The 17,917-nt window shown below is 40.6% G+C and overlaps 1 protein-coding gene across 1 annotated transcript in view; it reads right to left on the bottom strand.

Annotated features, from left to right (window-relative positions):
* Positions 1-17,917, bottom strand: part of USP43 (ubiquitin specific peptidase 43) — a 101,372-nt gene that overhangs the window by 31,633 nt on the left and 51,822 nt on the right. Inside the window, exons 4-6 of the mRNA XM_026696186.2 lie at positions 11,884-11,976; positions 5,091-5,226; positions 4,836-4,980 (exon numbers count right to left, since the gene is read on the bottom strand). Of these exons, the coding sequence (XP_026551971.2) occupies positions 4,836-4,980; positions 5,091-5,226; positions 11,884-11,976 (374 nt within the window). The remainder of the gene's footprint in view (positions 1-4,835; positions 4,981-5,090; positions 5,227-11,883; positions 11,977-17,917) is intronic.

The raw sequence follows: 17,917 nt of genomic DNA, 5'->3' as shown, positions 1-17,917 counted from the left end.
TCTGGAGCATTCCACAGAAAAGCCAGTACCAACCATCAGGGTTCTGACCTATGCCCTAATTAAATCATAAGCAGTTATACAAATATTGCATAAACATCTTTCCCTAAAACAAATGTTTTAACTGATCCCCTCTCCTAGGGTAAATCTAACAACCAATACATTAGGATTTATCATTCCTGATCACTAGACCTAAGCTCTCTGGACTAACCAGCCTGACCTGTACCCCAATTTCAAGGTGAATCATTCCTTCTGCACAGATTTAGGCTGCATAATCCAGTAACGAAATTTGGCAATAGGACTGTCCGAAAGGCAGGATATTTCGTGAAATTCTATCTCCCAGATCTGCTCACATACTGTCACCTCTCATGTTTTTCAATTAAGGCTTCTTGTTTAGCCCAGAGAAACAATAAATCATTGCCAGACTGTGTCTTCAGACCCATTCTTGTTTTGCATTTACAAGCTCATACTTTTAGGAGAAATGCAGCCATCTGGACAGCTGCTTGCCAGCCCCACAGCTCAGCTAAATGCTTTTCAACCTCTTCTCTTCTTCCTATAGTTGCCTTTGTCAGGTTCATCTATGCAGATTCCTAACCCAACCAAATGTCTAAGAATTCTGAGCTATAGAAATTCTCAAATGGGATAATTCCAAATACTATTTCTAAGTATTAAAGTATCTTCTGGACAGTGTGAAGCCTGCATGTTTGAATGTTCCTTACAATTCGTACTGATACAATGAAAAACAATGAAATCATTCTCCCCATATGATTATTTTTATAATGGAGAATCCTAATATTCCCTCCCCGAGGAGTCTGATGGGATCTGTAAAGTCAGAGGCTATTTGGAACACAGAGAGTTCAGTCGATTGCATCCCAAACATGTCTGATCAATAAGCAAGACAGAGCAGATAAAAAGCAGAGGCTGCCAAGCAGAGTGCATAGCTTCCTGAGACCTCCCACTTTTTTGAGAGGTAGGAAGTCCAGCAGGTTAGCAGAATGCTTAGTGTGAAGCCCTTTTCCCTAGACAGATGGATCTTTCACCAGTTATGTATCTACGTGACATGATTTTCTTAAGCTACAAAATTTTTTTTAAAAAAATTTCAGTTACTGCTATGAAAGAGTCAGGAAGTCATCTATTTAATAGCATGTAGGTGGGAAAGAGGAACTCTAAGAGCATCTGTTGCAGAATAATAATAATAATAGAAATAATATAAACAATAGTGGTGAATATCTGTCACTCAGGTGTAGGATGAGGACGAAGGTTCATTCTCTGAGCTTGTGGGTTGGTTTCCAAACATTTCATTACCTGGTTAGGTAACATCTTCAGCAGAGTTTAGGGACAGTCAGTGTCCGTGTTCTGCTGTTTATAAGGACTTCAGGTGTGGCTGTGTCAAGTGAGGGTCTTATGATGGGTCAGGAGTGAGTCATCAGAGAATCTTATGATGGGTCTTGTGATAGGGAGGTTACATCGGGTCAGGGTCATTGGGAGGGGAACTGCTGGTGGGGAGGTTGCATGGGTTGTTGAGGATTGGTGCTGTTTTCTGGTTGGCTGTGCGGTTGATTTGGATTCTGAGAGGTCCTAGGCTGGTTGTAGGTCAATGTGTCTGTTGATAGAATTGCTTGTGGAGTGCAAGGCTTTGATCAACTCACGAGCGTGGCAGGTGGTAGCATGGCAGATGATTTTTGTGTTGCTCTGACTGAACTGGTACTGTTTGGTGTTGGTGCGAGTAGAGATTAAGGATGTGAGATTGTGGCATTCAACTGCCAGCTGGTGTTAGTGGATCCTGGTTTTTAATTAATGTGATGGTTGGCCCACGTAGAATTGGTCGCAATGGTTACAATTGATTTTGTAGATTCCATTGTTTCTTTCATCCTCAGTGGCACAGTGGTTAGAGTGCAGTACTGCAGGCTACTTCTGTTGACTACCAGCTGCCTGTAATTTGGCAGTTCAAATCTCACCAGGCTCAAGGTTGACTCAGCCTTCTATCCTTCCGAGGTGGGTAAAATGAGGACCCAGATTGTTGGGGAAAATATGCTGACTCTGTAAAACTGCTTAGAGAGGGTTGTAAAGCACTATATAAGTCTAAGTGCTATTGCTATCCTTCTGTATCTTGTCTTGGTTCTGAATAATTCCTGGCGGAGTGTGGCTGTGGGTTTGTGGACTAATTACTATTCCTAGGGATTGGAGGATTCTGGATATCATTCCCAACACCCCTTTTGTGCATCATAGGGTTAGTGTGTCAGAATATGCATTTATAAGATAAGCATTAGAGAGATTTGACACAACAATATTGGGCTAAATTTGGGCTAATTTTTTTGTGGGGGAGAAGCATTTATGGTGGGTTGGGAGTAGGTGGGAAATGCCTGTTACCACATTCAAGAAACAGAAGGTGTCTCTAACTGACCATGGAACAAGCAGAAAGTGGGGATCTTGCTAAAGTCAACCCTATCAAAATATTTCATTTATACCTCAACAAATTCTACTGCAATTTAAAAGCAGTCATTTATGCTGAAATCATATTGTCTCTTACAGTCTATTCCACCTCTACTTTCAGGTTTTAGAAATAATCTGTGTTGGACTGCTAGAAAGCTGTACTGATTTGTATGCTTAGGTTTCATTCTAAAAGGGAAAGCAGACAGAAACCCTGAAATTTAAATTCTGTTTGCTGCTCTTATATCCCTTATAGGCTCCACCCTAACTACATCTTCCTACCAATTGAGGACTAACAACAAAACCTCACTTACGCTCCTGGCATTTGCAAACTGGAAAACCAATTTATCTTGATTCAAGCCTGACCCTTTGAAGCACAAATAACTTGGCTGCCTGCCAAGTTCAGGAAGGCTAAAAATAACTGCTTGTATGAGTCACAAAACAGGAGCAGATTCACTTTTTTTGCCAAACAGGAATCAATTACAAAATACTACTAGTAAGATCCTAGCTTACAACAGTCATATCGAGTACATTCAAAACAGCAGCACCCAAAGAGCGTAAATCCCAATGAAATGGTGGCAATAGTAACTCAAGTCATAGCCATTATCATTCACACTTATAGCTAAGGGGTTTTTGTTGTCAGTTTTTGGCACCTGGTGACTGCCTGGACTAGTCCTTGCAGTTTTCTTGGCCATGCTGGCTGGGGAATTCTGGAAGTTGAAGTACATGCATCTTAAAGTCATCAAGGTTGAGAACCCTGAGGAAAAATGCTACTTGTGATAATGAAGAGCAAATGACATTGCCATGACTTGCTTAATCGGCTGATTAAAATGTGTTCATTTTAGAAATGGAACTTTTCTGAAGGTGTCTTGTTGCTGACCTGAGTATCAGTTGGCAAAGCAGATGAAGAAGCTGAAAGAATGGAGGATGTTTTTAAAGACAGTCTTCATTCTCTGATATATCTGACTGAATGACGAGGCGGACAGAGCCCAAGAATAGAACACACACACACACGCACACACAAAAAGAGAATAGAAGATTGTGAAGATGAGAAGTATCTGACAGCAGAAAGTAGCAATCTTGGAGTAGCAATCTTGGAGGCCTAAAGGATAGGCAAGTAGGCTACAATGGAATAGCACCAGGGCTGGGATTCCCCCAGTGTAACAACCAGTTTGCTAATTGCGAACTTCTCATGCTTCACATGTGCATAGCTATTGCAATTATTTACCTTCAATGTTACTTCAGGGAAGTAACACAGCTGAGGCATAGCAATCCGCTCTGCCACGTGAATCAGCTGAGCAGATATAGGTGAGTACAGGGTCAATTCAGTGACCAATCAGGATTACAGATGTGATCACATGACATTAACTACATTTCCCATGATGCATTAACTACATTTTCCATGAGGCATTCCCTTAAGGGGACAGCTCCCAATTCCTAATTAACTATATACTGTCTGGACAGCACAATAAGAGAAAACAATTCTTGACTGATGAATACTTTATTTATACAATTTTCCACAGAAGTAGCTGTTCAGTATATTAGCTCATATAACAGCTTCTCTTTGTAGATATCTTGCAGTTATAACTTTCCTCAGAATCCACTGTTTCTTGCACAGAGCTTACGGTAAATTAGGTAATTGCCAGAATAAAATAAACACACACACACACACACACACACACACACAAATACAGAGGACTATAAAGGGACAACCCCCACTTTTTTCCTTAATAGCCTCATAATGCAATCACCAATTTACAAACCTTAATAAGAAGCTGAGTGACAGAGCTGTAATGCCCCTAAAGCCCACTTAACCAGTGGCTACCTGGCAGAACTATTACTAATCTGTGCTAGACAGGCTATACAAAAGGGATAGACTTAGTCTTCAGTTAAAGTTATTAGTCTGGTTCTGATTTTATCAAGACAGTTAAATATTTTCATTTTACAACCATGTCACTAGCAACAGAGTTGCCAGACTCAATTGTCATTGATAAGTGCTGAATAGTGCTATCTGCATTTTAGAAGTTATATTATTATTTCTTTTCTGGCTCAGGTATACTATGGCAAAAAAATAGCATTGCTTACAATCTGCAGTGCGCGTTAAGAAAGCATAATCTCATAATTTGACCTTAGCCTGTATTAATTAATTTGTCAGTATAGTTGTAGGCCAAGGATACAAAACCATGGCCTAAGGGATAACAGGCATCTTATGAAAGTGAGCTGTATGACCTACCAATGCTCTTGTCTAGTCCCATTCATCAATTAATCAGTTAACGGGAAGAAACTAGTATGTGTTGAATATGTGCTCCTGCCAAAAAAAGGAGGCTGAAAAAGCTGCATTTTCATTACTAACAACCATGATAACCTATCAAAACAGTTATTTTTTTAACCTACTCAGTAAGATGTACCTGAGACTCTGGAGGAGCTACCCCTTCTAAAAGAGAGGGGGGCCTGGAAAGCGTAAATGTTGTCCCCTTCTGCAATGGAGTTCAGATCCTCATCATCCGAGAAGGAGCACTGGAACCCTGACTGGTTTAGTTCAACCAGGATTACCTGCAAAAAGACCAGTTAAGGATATCAATCTTAAAAGAAGCAATGTTCAAATCACAGGATATAGTATTTTCACAGAGCAACAGAGCACAAGACAAAATTGTCTGGCTAACCTGATCTGGTGAAATCTTGCCCTCCTCAGCCACCATTTCCCTCAACTTTGACACAGTGCTGAAGAGAGGCACAGCTAGGCCTATACGCACAAATCGCTGGCTTTTGGACTGGAAGACAAGAGTGACATTCAAAGGCCTGGAAGAAAGGGGAACACAAGGAAATTGAGAATTGAGGAATACTAAGAATGCCCCTCAATTCACAGTTAACTCACATCCAGTCTGCTCATCCATCTGTTCATTCATTTGTTTGTTCACCCATTTATTCTCTGCCTTAACTTGGCCACATATGTTTAGCTATATGTTATTGCTTATGAACAAAGAAGTGAACTGGATCATTTCTAATTTTTTTTAACACGTATTTTGAGCATGGAGATTTGGGGCACATGTATTGTAAAAATATGACTGGAAGACCAGGGATGAACAGATTGGTAGAAAACATCTCCACTTTGAGCCCTGCTCCTTTCAAAACACTAAGAAATGACACCTTCTGCATCTTTAAAGAATGTATCTGTCACTGTGGATATTAAAAAATTACTCATTAAAAATAATGTATGGTATAGCCTTTGAATTGTGTAGGAGCAATCTGAAACACACCACTACATCTACAGTAGCGTAATATACAGAATGATTCCTTGACTGCTGGAAAGAGCTAGGTTACAGCATTCTGTCCTATAACCTGCCCGCCCACTCCGATATGTTATGGCTACAACACTCAAAATTCCCAAACAATCTGCTTTTTTTTTTTTTCAGTTCAACGCCCATAAGATATGAAGTCTGTACTGAGAAGAAATGCAAAGAGTTGAATTTGAAGCCTCACCCTGAAGGCTCAGAAGAGGGAGGCAAAAATGGGAAAGCAAGCAAGCATTCTGGAAGAAACCAAGGAGTCTTCTCTCATGTTCCTACAGTTAATTAGCATGCAAATCTAGAGAACAGGTGCTGCTTCAAGGCATCTGTCAATTCTAGCTGAGGCCTAAGAAAACTAATGTTTACTTAAGGTCTAAAATATGGAGGGGGGCATAATTTCTTCTACATAAGGTGTGCTATGATCCATCGTTTCCTGACAGGAGCAGAACATGGATGTCACCTGGTGTCGGTTGGACAGTGAACAGTTTCTCCTAAAACTTCTACATGGCAGCATTCAATGAGTGCTTTCTTATGCCTCCTTTAAATGTGTTGCTTGAAAAGAAAATCTATGGCGCTTTTTTCTTTAATTTTGAATAAAGGGTGGAAAAAGCAATTTGGATCAGGGGCATAATTGATAAGATAGGTGCTTTAACTCCTCCCTCTTCTATTAGGATCTTTAGCAATAGATAGTTTCTTAATAATACCTTTATTAAAAATTGAAAGATAGAATTAAAAAGCAAATATGAATTAAGAAAGTATGAGAGAGTAAAAAGAATCTGCTGGAGACTGCTTCTTATGAGAAACTGTTGCTATGGAGTGCACCTGGGCAATCCAGAGGTCCCTCTTTGTTGGAGAAGAATTCCAAGAAACTGGCCCATTCACTGGCTCCTTATTCCCCCCTGGTTGTTCGCCCTACTCTCAGCAGAGCCATCTTCAGTTTGCTGTTGTTTCCCCAGAAGTCTCCACATTCACTGCAGAATCAATCTTCAGCGGAAGACTCAGTGAAGCTTTGAGTGCTCAACTGATCACAGGTTGAAAGCAGGTACTAAATAATACTAAGTTGCACAACTATATTTCTCACATCAGCTAAAATGAGTCATGAGTCACTCAGTGGCTGGCTAGGTGGGCAAATCACTTTCTCTTGGCCCAGTCTAACTTACAGGATTGTTACTAGAGGTAACAATCGTATAAGGGTGCATACTGAATGCTGTTTTGAATTCCTAAAGGAAAAGTGAGATGTAAAGCTAACAAAATATAAAAATAAATAACACTATTGTTAAAGATAGAGATTTTTGCTCTTATATTAGGTCAATGAAGGTCTCCTGAATATTATCCACTGCATATTCCACAGAGTTATGCTCCAAGAACAGCAACAGAAGCAAGACAAAAAGCAAATTTAGTTCATTTAATTTGTATTTATATACATTACATTAAATATAATTGATAATGTTACTTAGCAAGTACAGTATATATTCTTTTTTCTTTTTCTGCCATATAAAAATATTATCGAGTAATAACTTCTAAAATTTGTTTGGAGCAATATGTTGAGTTTATAGGAGACCTCAGACTGTGTCCCTCTCTTTTAGATCTAAGCCTTGAAATCTAGATCAATATTAGTTTCTAATATTCAAGTGCAGATATAAACTTCCTTTTTCTAACCCTGTAGTCCCTGTTTGGGGTAGAGTCAGGGTGACTGGATGGCACTGAGCATTTACTGGCTGGATGCCCTTCCTGACACCATATGGTGTTCGTAGCAGATATTTTTTTGTATATTTTCTTTGTGGCTTAAGAGAGAAGCATCTGCTGTTACTTAGAATTGAACTCTCAACCTTCCAAGTGGGAGATGAGCATCTACATCAGGGGTTGCCAACCTTTTGGACCTCAGGGACCACCAAACTCATACTTTAAAATCCCATGGACCACTAATTTGAATTTTGACTGACGGTGGCGCGGGAAACTTTGACCGGGCTCTCAAGAGATGAAAGTGACTCCGACTGCTTCTCTCCACTAACAGGCAAAATTGTCTCTCTTTAAGTATCAACAGTGAGGTGTCACTTAAAATGGTTCATTCTGTATTGTTGAATTTCTACTGCTTATTGCCTCAGGTATTAAATACTGTCACCTTGATTAGGAGGGGAAAACATTTACTGTTTTGCATTTCTTGATTATCAGAAGCCACTCTCCAACCAGTATAATAAAATGGAACTATTTTGCCATTATATTACAATTTCTCTTTCTCTCAACAACCTCTCTACCCCAACTATTATATTTATCAACCTGCAATGGGCCAGTAACATAAAATACAAGAAGCCTTGCCAAAAGCTACAATTTTGTGACAGGAACCCACACCACAAATACATGAAACTCTTGATTCCTCCACCGTCTACGGGAGAAAAAAAAAACATGGCAACACAAGGAACCAGGAATCTCCCCTTCAGACAAAGGAGTGGCCGGATGGATGTGGTTTTACGCCCGGTGCCATGAAGGACTCCAGAAGCCAGGCTCGGGTGCTCCCGATAGACACGTTACGGGGACAAGGGGCACGTCCTCGGGCAGGACTGTAAACAGGAACACCCGGGAATTGGCAGGGTTTAAGAGAGGGGCAAAAGCAAAGGTGGTGGCAGAGGGAGGGTTTTCTTTTCCCTTTGTGGAAGCCCCTTCGAGTGTCGCCTCTTCCCTTCCAGAGCTGCCTCCAGTGCCAATTGGATGTTCAGCGCTTCTGAATGGAGCACTGGATGGAGAGCTTCTCTGGCTGCCGCGCTTTGGTGCCGGTGCAGGCAAAGGTAGCATCCTCGGGGCCGCACCACTGGGGCGATGCTGGCGCTTTGGGGATGAGCCCCCTCCCCTACCCCCATGTTAGCGAGGTGCAACAATGTTGTGCTCCCCTTTGCACAGGCGTTCAGCCAAGCTATCTGCAAAATCGTCTCTCTTGAAGAATGCTTGACAGTTTACAGCTATCTTGGCCGCTTGTTAGCGGAGAGAAGCAGCCGGAGTCACTCTCATCTCTTGAGAGCCCGGCCAAAGTTTCCCATGCCTCTTGCGCTTCAGCGCTTTGACTCCCAGGAGCAGGAGTTCAGCCAAGCTACCTGCAAAATTGTCTCTCTCTCTTGAGGAGCACTCGTGGAGAGAAGCAGCCAGAGTCACTCTCGTCTCTCAAGAGCCCAGCCAAAGTTTCCTGTGCTGCTTCTGTGAGTGCTCCTTGAGAGAGAGACGATTTTGCATATAGCTTGTCCCTGGGAGTCAAAGCACTCCCTGTCCCCGGGAGTCAAAGCACTGAAGCAGAGATTTCCAACCCCACCATGGGCCTGTCCCATATTCCAGAGCTGCGGTAGTCACAAGACTCTCTCTTTGGTCATCCCAGAGCAGCTCATCCATGGCAGGCCAGTGTACAGGCCAGTCCTGTGACTACTGCAGCTCTGGAATATGGGACCGACTTTCCCACCAACATCAGCAAGCTACCCTGGGGCGGATTTCCCTCCCCCGCCATTGGTCTTACCTTACCTTCCAGTTCCAGCTCACACGGCTCTACTCAAGGTAAGGTTTGTGCTTGGCCGAAGGGTGGGGGCCAGCAAGTGGGTGGGCCATGTTGGTGGTGCAGACTTGTGTTCCCACACAGCCTGGATTAATTGCTTTGGGGAGGTGGTTTTGGGGGGGGGACATTCCTCTGTGGCCCACCAAAATTTTCTTGCGGCCCATGGTTGGGAACCACTGATCTACATCACTAGGCCTCCACACTTCTCATTCAAGTGCTGTCTATTGTGCCAATTTCACTATGGGGAGCTATTCTATAAACATTTACAAATCCTAAAAATATCTAACCATTTAGAAGTACAACTCGCAGGAGTTTCAAAGATTTATATCCATAAAATTGCAGTTTGGAGAAAGCACTTTTAAGAGGCGTGAAAAGAAGCATGGAGATTTTCTTCTTTTTTCTCCTCATTGATAAAGGACTCAGGTGGCTGAATCCCCACAATGGAGATAGACTCATTGTTTAGCCTCTTTGCTGCCAAGCCCAGGCAAGCATAGATAAAGCCAATAATCTGGAGAGAATTCTAAGGATTTAATGACTGGAAAGAGAGAGCAGAAAGCAGGTTGGAGGGAAGCTATAAAGGAGAGAGGGGGACACACTGAATCTCCCCAAGCTGTTTAGAAATAGACATTAAACAGACTCCATTTGGAAAAGAATAAATTCCAGACTACGTAGGCAATTCTTTAAAAAAATCAATTCCAAGGGGAACAAAAATCCTTCAAATCCTTAAAGCTAAAGAATTAATTCTAGCATAAACATCTATAGAAATGGTTTTGCTACATCAAATATCTGAAGCTCTACCAACGTGCTTCTACATTCAGGGAAAAAAAACTGGTAGCCTCTTTGGGGACTGCAGTAAGCATTTTATTTAAGGCATGAGCTTTCATGACCTGGTTATCATAAAATTAATAGGACTCTCTTCCTCCACCGTCTATGAGCTCCTGGTGCCTTTTCTCCATTTCCTCAGAACATACATCAAGTACAGTCAGAACCCTGGAACGCTTGGGAACAATGTGATGGCTTGAAATGCCATAACATTAGAGAAAAGATGGGAACAATATATAAAAGATACATTTAATCGACAGTTCAGATTCCATTTCTCAAAGTAAGGTTCTTTTTTGATAATGCTATGCACATATTGAAGACAGTGAGATTTATTTCCAAAGAAACATATACAGGGTAGAGCTGTCAGACACATGCAGCCCAATCCATTACGTATTTATTCATGTTCAGCTCTCAAGAGGTTGAGCACACTTCATCTTTGGAATTCAGACTTGTAACGAGCCCTTCTTGTCCAACTAACACCATTACAAAACTAAAACTTTTCTATAACCCTGTATCTTGAGAATTCAAACTAAAAAGAGGTAGGGGCTTAACCTATATTTTTAGTAGGACCTGGAAATTCTAAAAACCATGCTGTCATCTTGTTTCCCAGATTTCTGACTTTCCTAGAGCTCATGCATACTTGGCTATACCCTCAATGGGGGAAAAAGTTTTGCTAGTTTCAGGGCCTTGGCTCCCTGCTGTGCATAACCAGCTGCCAAAAAGGTAGAAATTTCCAGCCTACGGCCCTTTGTGACAGTATTTCTCACTCAGCCTATGATGCTGGGGGAAAAAAAAGACAGTTCTAGTCATGCTGTAAGAAATAAGATGAGTTTTCTTGACAGAAAATAGAGAAAATGCTTCAGAATCCTGCCTAGCCTCCCAAAACAAGTTTCTTCTTGCAGGACCAGAACAAAAACAGTTATAAAAACTTAATTCCTAATTGTGTGTGTTGCGGGGTGCAATACATAGAGTTCTGGTCTGGCTATCCAGAAAAAGTAGGCAGTTCAATAGACTTTGGGAATTTTTAGAACAGGAATGGTAAATTCTGGAGTCCTTTGGATGTTGCTGATCTATAGATCTTGGAGGGCAAGGACAATAAACTGTGTTCTTATGGACTAAGTAATATTTAGGCTGGAGGTTCTCAACCTTTTCTTCACCATGGACCCCCTTTAAATACCTTTTGTGGCCATGTCCACTGACACACAAGACTTAACTCAAGTTTTAAATCATAACATTTCTTCAAGTCTTCGTGGACCCCCTTGGATGACATCGCAGCCAACTGGGCTCCGTGGACCACAGGTTTAGAACCACTGATTTAGGCAATGCACTGTACCAAGGCAGTTTGCACATGAAATGTGGATTTGTAATGAAAGTGGACTTTTAGTACGATAGAAAGAAAAGAAAATTTACATCACAAACATCTTATTGTAGAAAGTTAATTTTAAACAAAGCAATGGAAATTCTGAAATTCACTTGTGGATGCAGACATACTGAAAATAGAAAGATGGGAATGTCTGCCTTTATCAGCTTACTGCACAAGTACTATGCATTAAAATTTGAAATATTTGAAATGCATATCTCAAGAGAAAATGTGTCTGGAAATATACATTTGGAGAATAATGATTCTTAAAATATGACTTAAAATATGATTTTTTTAATTTAAAAAAAGATTAAAAAGAAAGAATAACACACTGATTAATGAGAAAGATGATAAAATATGTAAATGAATGCATGCAATATTAAGGGAAGTGGAATTCATACTGTACATTCTAGTGAGAACACAGGAACAGAAATATGAGCTGTCACCAAACATACCTGGTTTGACGCAAGGGGATAGGCAATGAGATACATAGAAAAGGATCAAATGTATTGCTCTGTTTCCGGCAATGAGGGCAAGTCAACGAAGATCTAGGGGGAAAAAATTAGAGAAATTCTTCATCAATAGAGAAATTGACATCAGGTTTAGCAATGCCAGGTTTTAAAAAGTTGACTTCTAATTTGGTATTCTAGAGTATGACGTTTTCTTCAACCTTTGGGCTAGAAAGAAAACTACAGATTGCTAAAGACCTGAGAGTATATCTCCTGTCAACCATGGAAAATGATATTTCTATAAAAATTAGTAGCACTTTGATGAGACCTGCCTTGTATAATATATGCAACAGTGGCATCTCTCTGTCAGATAAGATCTAGATAAATGAACTTTCAGTGTCTCTCTCTCAACCTCTGAAGGATCTTGTTCTGTTTATTAGACTCCTCATGGCAAAATTATTACAATACATATCCAAAGTAGCCAATTTAGAATTGCTATCATTACACTAAATCAACTTTTGAATAGTTAAGATCAGACAAACAACATGTTTGCATTTTTACCCATATAAAATGATTTGTAGCGAACAAGCACACAATACTGTAGCCATTTTCTTATCAACTCCAGGATCATTTGGCAACGGGTTTCTCCATAATTTTTTAGTAAATATCTTTCTATAAGAATTGGTGGTTCATATTTTTACATCTATGCCTACAATGTATTTCAGGCTGTTATTAATTAGTAATTCCCCCCCCCCCAACATACACATAGCTTGGTCAGGGGCAAGGGGATAATATACTCATTTATTCATACACTTCATATTCAAAAACAGATCTCATAGCTTGCACCTTTGAAACTGAATCATAATTTTGCTTGCCAACATTATACTGATTCTTCACACCAAGATGGAGGGAGGGAGGGAAGGAGGGGAGGGGAGGAAGGAAGGGACTTCATAATATTAAGAGAGTTCATGGACTTTTTGTTTCTTTTGACATATAATCTCCATTGGCTAAATTTCAGGTTTTGTTTCTAGCATGAAAAGCATGGAGAAAGGGTTATAAGTGAAGGGTTATTCAGCTGAATGTGTCAGACTTATCCCACCACACTCTGAAATTCACTATTTGCCATGCCACACTAATAATGGTACAGATCCTTTTTTGGCCCAATTATTCTATTTGCTTTAAACACCTGCTTAGGATCATCGAGAGAGTAGCTGATAACATGATGTCGCCAGAGAGACAGAAAAATGTCTGGTTCATTCTCTCCTCTTTTTTTTTTTTTTTTTGAAAAAGGTGGCTTAAAGGTAATGTGAGTGGCCTTAAACTGTCAGGTTAAGTCACTCATTCTGCCCTTTTAAATCATTTCAAAACAAGTAAAATGGCAAAAATTGGAGGCCAAAAGAATAAAAAGATCCTCAATGCATAAAGCACACATTTTAGGCATTAACCACCTCCCATCCAAAAAATAAAAAAGCCCAAATTTTCAAACCTGCCAAATCAATCTTATAAACAGTAATGAACCCTAAGGCTGAATGAGCATTCTCAATCTGACACCAATAAGCGTGGTTAAGAGGTTGCCCATGGACTGAATTTGGTAGAAGGACCTAAAAGTGAAATCATAATCAGGAAGTCCCATGTTGTAAGGACGCCATTTCCAGTGAAGATGGCCGAATGATTTAATGTGTCTTACAAACTGCCCCATTCCATATTTCCCTAAGATCTATTTTATTTACACCCATCAGACTCTGGGATAAACGGTAAACAATATGAAATAAATACAATAAGACATCCATATATAACATTAAAACTTAGAAAAAACAAAATTAAGCAATAATTAACTAATAACATTTTCCTTTTCCACTGGCTCGAGTCTGAAACACTCCAGTTTTTAAAAGCATAAGAGTGCAGGTACTGTGAGTGCTCTTCCAATTTCTAGTGGGAAAACAGAAACATGTGGAAGAATGAGGTGGCACCCGCAAACCTTAGCTCCTCTCACAGTGTTTTGTGCCTGATCAAAGCATCTTCTGGATATATACCGTGTTTCTCATATAATAAGGCCGGGTCTTATTTTTTTTTGAGCCCTGAAAAAATGGCTAGGGCGTCTTTTCGGGGGTGACTTAATTCCCCCCCCCCCCTTGCATCTTTGGGTGGGCGGGCGGCAACAGCTTGGATGTTGACCTCAGCGTTGGTGGGGCACTTCGTATCGGGGTCAACGCAGGAAGCACCATATCCAGGTGTGCAATAAAAGTACTTCCTAATAGCAAGCCTCCCCACCATTCCCTCCCATTTCGCATGTTTTAATATAGGCCTTAATTTGGGGGGAGGGGCTTAATTTCATTTCATGCCTATAAAACATGCTGGGACTTCCTACTGGGGGAGGCTGTGTTGTTGGAGAAATAGGGTAGCAGAAATAAAGCCTGAGTTTCAAGGGAGAAAAAATAAAATAACGGAATTGGAAGTCTGCATAGAGACCTTTCTTGGCTTTAAATCCAGATGAAGAGAGTGGCAGATTTGTGTTTCATCCAAATAAGGGCACACATTTCAACCATCTTTCCTCTTCATTCCATTCAACACCTCTCACTTCCATTCTTAGTAATGCCTCACAACTATTTCAACTCAGAAAAGACCCTAAGAAATCATCTCATCTGCGATATTCCTTGGTTCAGTTGCATCACGATTTTGCACATTTTCACCTTAGTTTAAAATAGTACAGTAATCTTTTCTTTTCTGAGTTTTGTTAAACCAACACTCAGACTTTTACCATCTGCTTCCTTCAAAATCATGTGGCATATTAAATGACAGTCTTTGAAACTTAAACAATTAAGGCACCCACCCTCACTCCCCTTCTTGCAAATGGATTGACAAATTGCGAGAGCATCCACAGAACTCTGGTGGCCCACGTTTTGAATTCTCATGTAATTAACAATTCTAGTCAAAGGCATTTAAAGAGCCTAACTGGAATGAGAACAGCTCCAATCATCAAATTAATGAAAACAGAACTGGCTAAAGTAAACTTCAAATCTGTACCAGGTGTCAGTCATGCAACACAATAAATGTTCGTTATTTTATAGGGATATGTGATGTTTTATAGGGATATACGTTCAAGTTCTGTCAGGAAAAGATTGCCAATTAAAGTAAAAAAAGGAGGCTGATAAAGGGGAAGAGGAGAAGAAAGGAAGATGATGAGAAACAACTTACTTTGAAATTACTAGCAAATTATGAATATCTACAAGGTAAGAAAGATTCAGTTTCAGCTTTCCTCTTCTAGCAAAGAGAGCAACCCCCCCCCATCCTTTAAAAAGCATCTGAAATTAAATTTAATCTCAGAGCCATAGGTTCAGCTAATCAACTGAACGGTCTTAATAAGATGACATCATTGGAAGTATTAGTTGCTTAGCAGGTTACATGAGAAATGAAAACTGCTTCCTGATATGAAAGTAAAAACATTTCCAAAAAGACAAAGAGAGGAAGCAATGCTAGGTGGGGAAAAGTAACATAGAGGTCTGAATTTATTCCAGAAAAGGGAAGAATGACTGCACTGTAACTATACAAAGCTAGACCAGCCCCAACTCTAGCCACCATACTTCGGAAAGCAAGATATTTACCCCCTTCTTCAGAAATAGTGGGGTTTGCACAAATATGTAAATGTCCTTGTGAAAAGGTCACTACAGTATAGGTAATACAATTCATATTATCTTTGCAGCTGTTTTCTGTAGCAGTTCTACTGTAACAATTCTATTACTACCCAATTAAAGTTATAGGACAGTACTGAATTCACCCAATATCAAAGGGGTTATACAATTTTAACTAATCAGGGTATTAAATCAAGAACAGCAGTGGTGACATCCAGAGGGAGCATTTTACAGCTTAGTTATCTCTTTTATTGACATAAATCATAATTTATTTATGCAAAGAGATCTTTGAAAATGCAAAAACTGCTCATGTCTTCTTCTCATCAACCTTTAGCCAGAGTTAAGAAACGGACAAAGCAAAATTCCAGGTGCCGAAATAGAAAAAGGAAGGAAAATATATGAAAATAATAACTTTCAACTTTATTTGGCGTAGATACAAATATAAAATACATTAATATTTTCTCTAAAATTAACCATAGTAGTACTTTTATAATAATCAGTATTGTATTTCATCTTCTGCTGAAAATTAAGTCTTTTTTCATCTGATCTTCAAACAAGACTTTAAAAAGACCTCCATACTGTGTCTTAATCTTGAATAAAAAGTGCTTGTGTTTAAGATCCATGCTCTTTCCTGGTTTGTGAAAACTTCCCGGGAGGTGACATGCAGGTGGATTCTGGTGGTGATTAATGCTTCCTTGCAGGAGGGGGTAGTGCCACAGTATTTTAAGAAGGCTGTGGTCCACCCTCTTTTTAAGAAGCCATTGCTGTATTCCACTCTGTTGGATAATTTTTGACCTGTCTCCAATCTTTCCTTCTAGAGGAAGGTCATTGAGAAGATGGTTGTGTGGCAGCTCCAGAAGTTTCTGGATGAAATGGATTATCTAGACCCTTACCAGTCAGGATTCAGGGCTGGATATGGGGTAATAAAGTGGCATTGGCTGTACTTTTTTATGATCTCTGGAGGGAGCGGGTTGGGTGTAGTTCATCCATCCTTGCTTCTACTTGACATCTCAGTGGCCTTTGATACAATCAACCATGGTATCTTTCCGAAGCAGCTTCAGGGGTTGGGAGAGGGGGTCTCTGTGTTATTCTGATTCATTTCCTTCCTCTTTGACTGCCATCAGTCAGTGTGGATAGGAAGTGAGAAGTCCAGCCCTTTGTCCACTGCTCTGCGGGTCCCACAGGGTTCAGTACATGAAACCACTGGGTGAGATCATCCATCACCATGGACTGAGGTATCATCAATATGCTGATGATACTTAGCTGTATGTCTCGGCCCATGGTGAGTTAAGCGATGGCATGATCTCCCTCTCATAGTGTTTGGAGGCTGTTAAGAGCTAGATGGGGAACAACAATCTGAAACTGAGCCCTGGCAAGATCAAGTTTGTGGTTTGGAGTCTTTGGTCCATGTAGAATTGCCACATTTGATTTTGGATGGGGTGGCACTGCCCCAAACAGATCCAATGTGTAATCTGAGGGTTCTCCTGGACTCAAAACTCCTGCTCGAAGAGTAAGTGGCAGTAGTGGCCAGGAGAACCTTATACAACTAACTGCAGGTTGTGCACCAGTTACACCCTTTCCTAGACCAACAATCCCTACTCATGATCACTCACGCCCTAGTTATCTCCCATCTTGACAGCAGCCCACACAGTTTTGTGCAGATGCAGGTGTGACATACATCACTTTTCCTGTGGGGGCTGCATTACTGCCAATTTGCCTCCAGATGCAATTCAAGGCACTGATCATCACCTTTAAAGCTCTTCATGGCTTGGGACTGGGTTATCTGAGGGACCATCTTTTGCCAATTTCATCTATCTGATTCACTGAAGAGGGAAGGCAAAGAATGTTGCCTGTCTTGTTTCCTAAGGAGGTACACCTGGCAGGACCCAGAAGAAGGGCCTTCTCTATGGAGGCTTCCTCCCTTTGGAATATCATCTCTGCAGAAATCAGAGTGGCCCCCACTTTGATACTTTTTATAAGGCCCTGAAGACTTGTCAAAAGGCCTGGGAAATCCAGAGTGTGATGGTGCCCATCAAGTGGCTCATTTGACTGCATGTTGTCATCAGGGGGATGTGGTGGTATTGTTTGTTATTGTTTTAGATTGGGTTTTTACTATTTGTAAGCCTCCCAAAGTCTCTGTGAGTAAGCGGGCAGCCATATAAATTGGATGGATGGATGGATAGATACTCCAATCTAAAGATGGAAAGTTCTCTAGACCAGGACAACCAAATACCCATCATGACTTGATCATTTCAGAATTCACCTTGAGTCCATTGCTTCCCAATTTACTCACTAGGTTTCCAGATACTAGGGCAAGGCGTTGACAGCGTCACATTCTACAGATTCTACAGATCTACTCATGGCTGCCTGGTTCCCTTGTGGTCTCTTCAGCCATGGGGTCCACTGGCTGC

This window comes from Pseudonaja textilis, chromosome 2 (assembly GCF_049901715.1).
Source record: "Pseudonaja textilis isolate UNSWEBS1 chromosome 2, rPseTex1.2, whole genome shotgun sequence".
Classification (NCBI taxonomy): Eukaryota; Metazoa; Chordata; class Lepidosauria; order Squamata; family Elapidae; genus Pseudonaja; species Pseudonaja textilis.
Note: the sequence above shows the minus strand (reverse complement) of the source record. Positions and strands in the feature narration are given on the sequence as shown.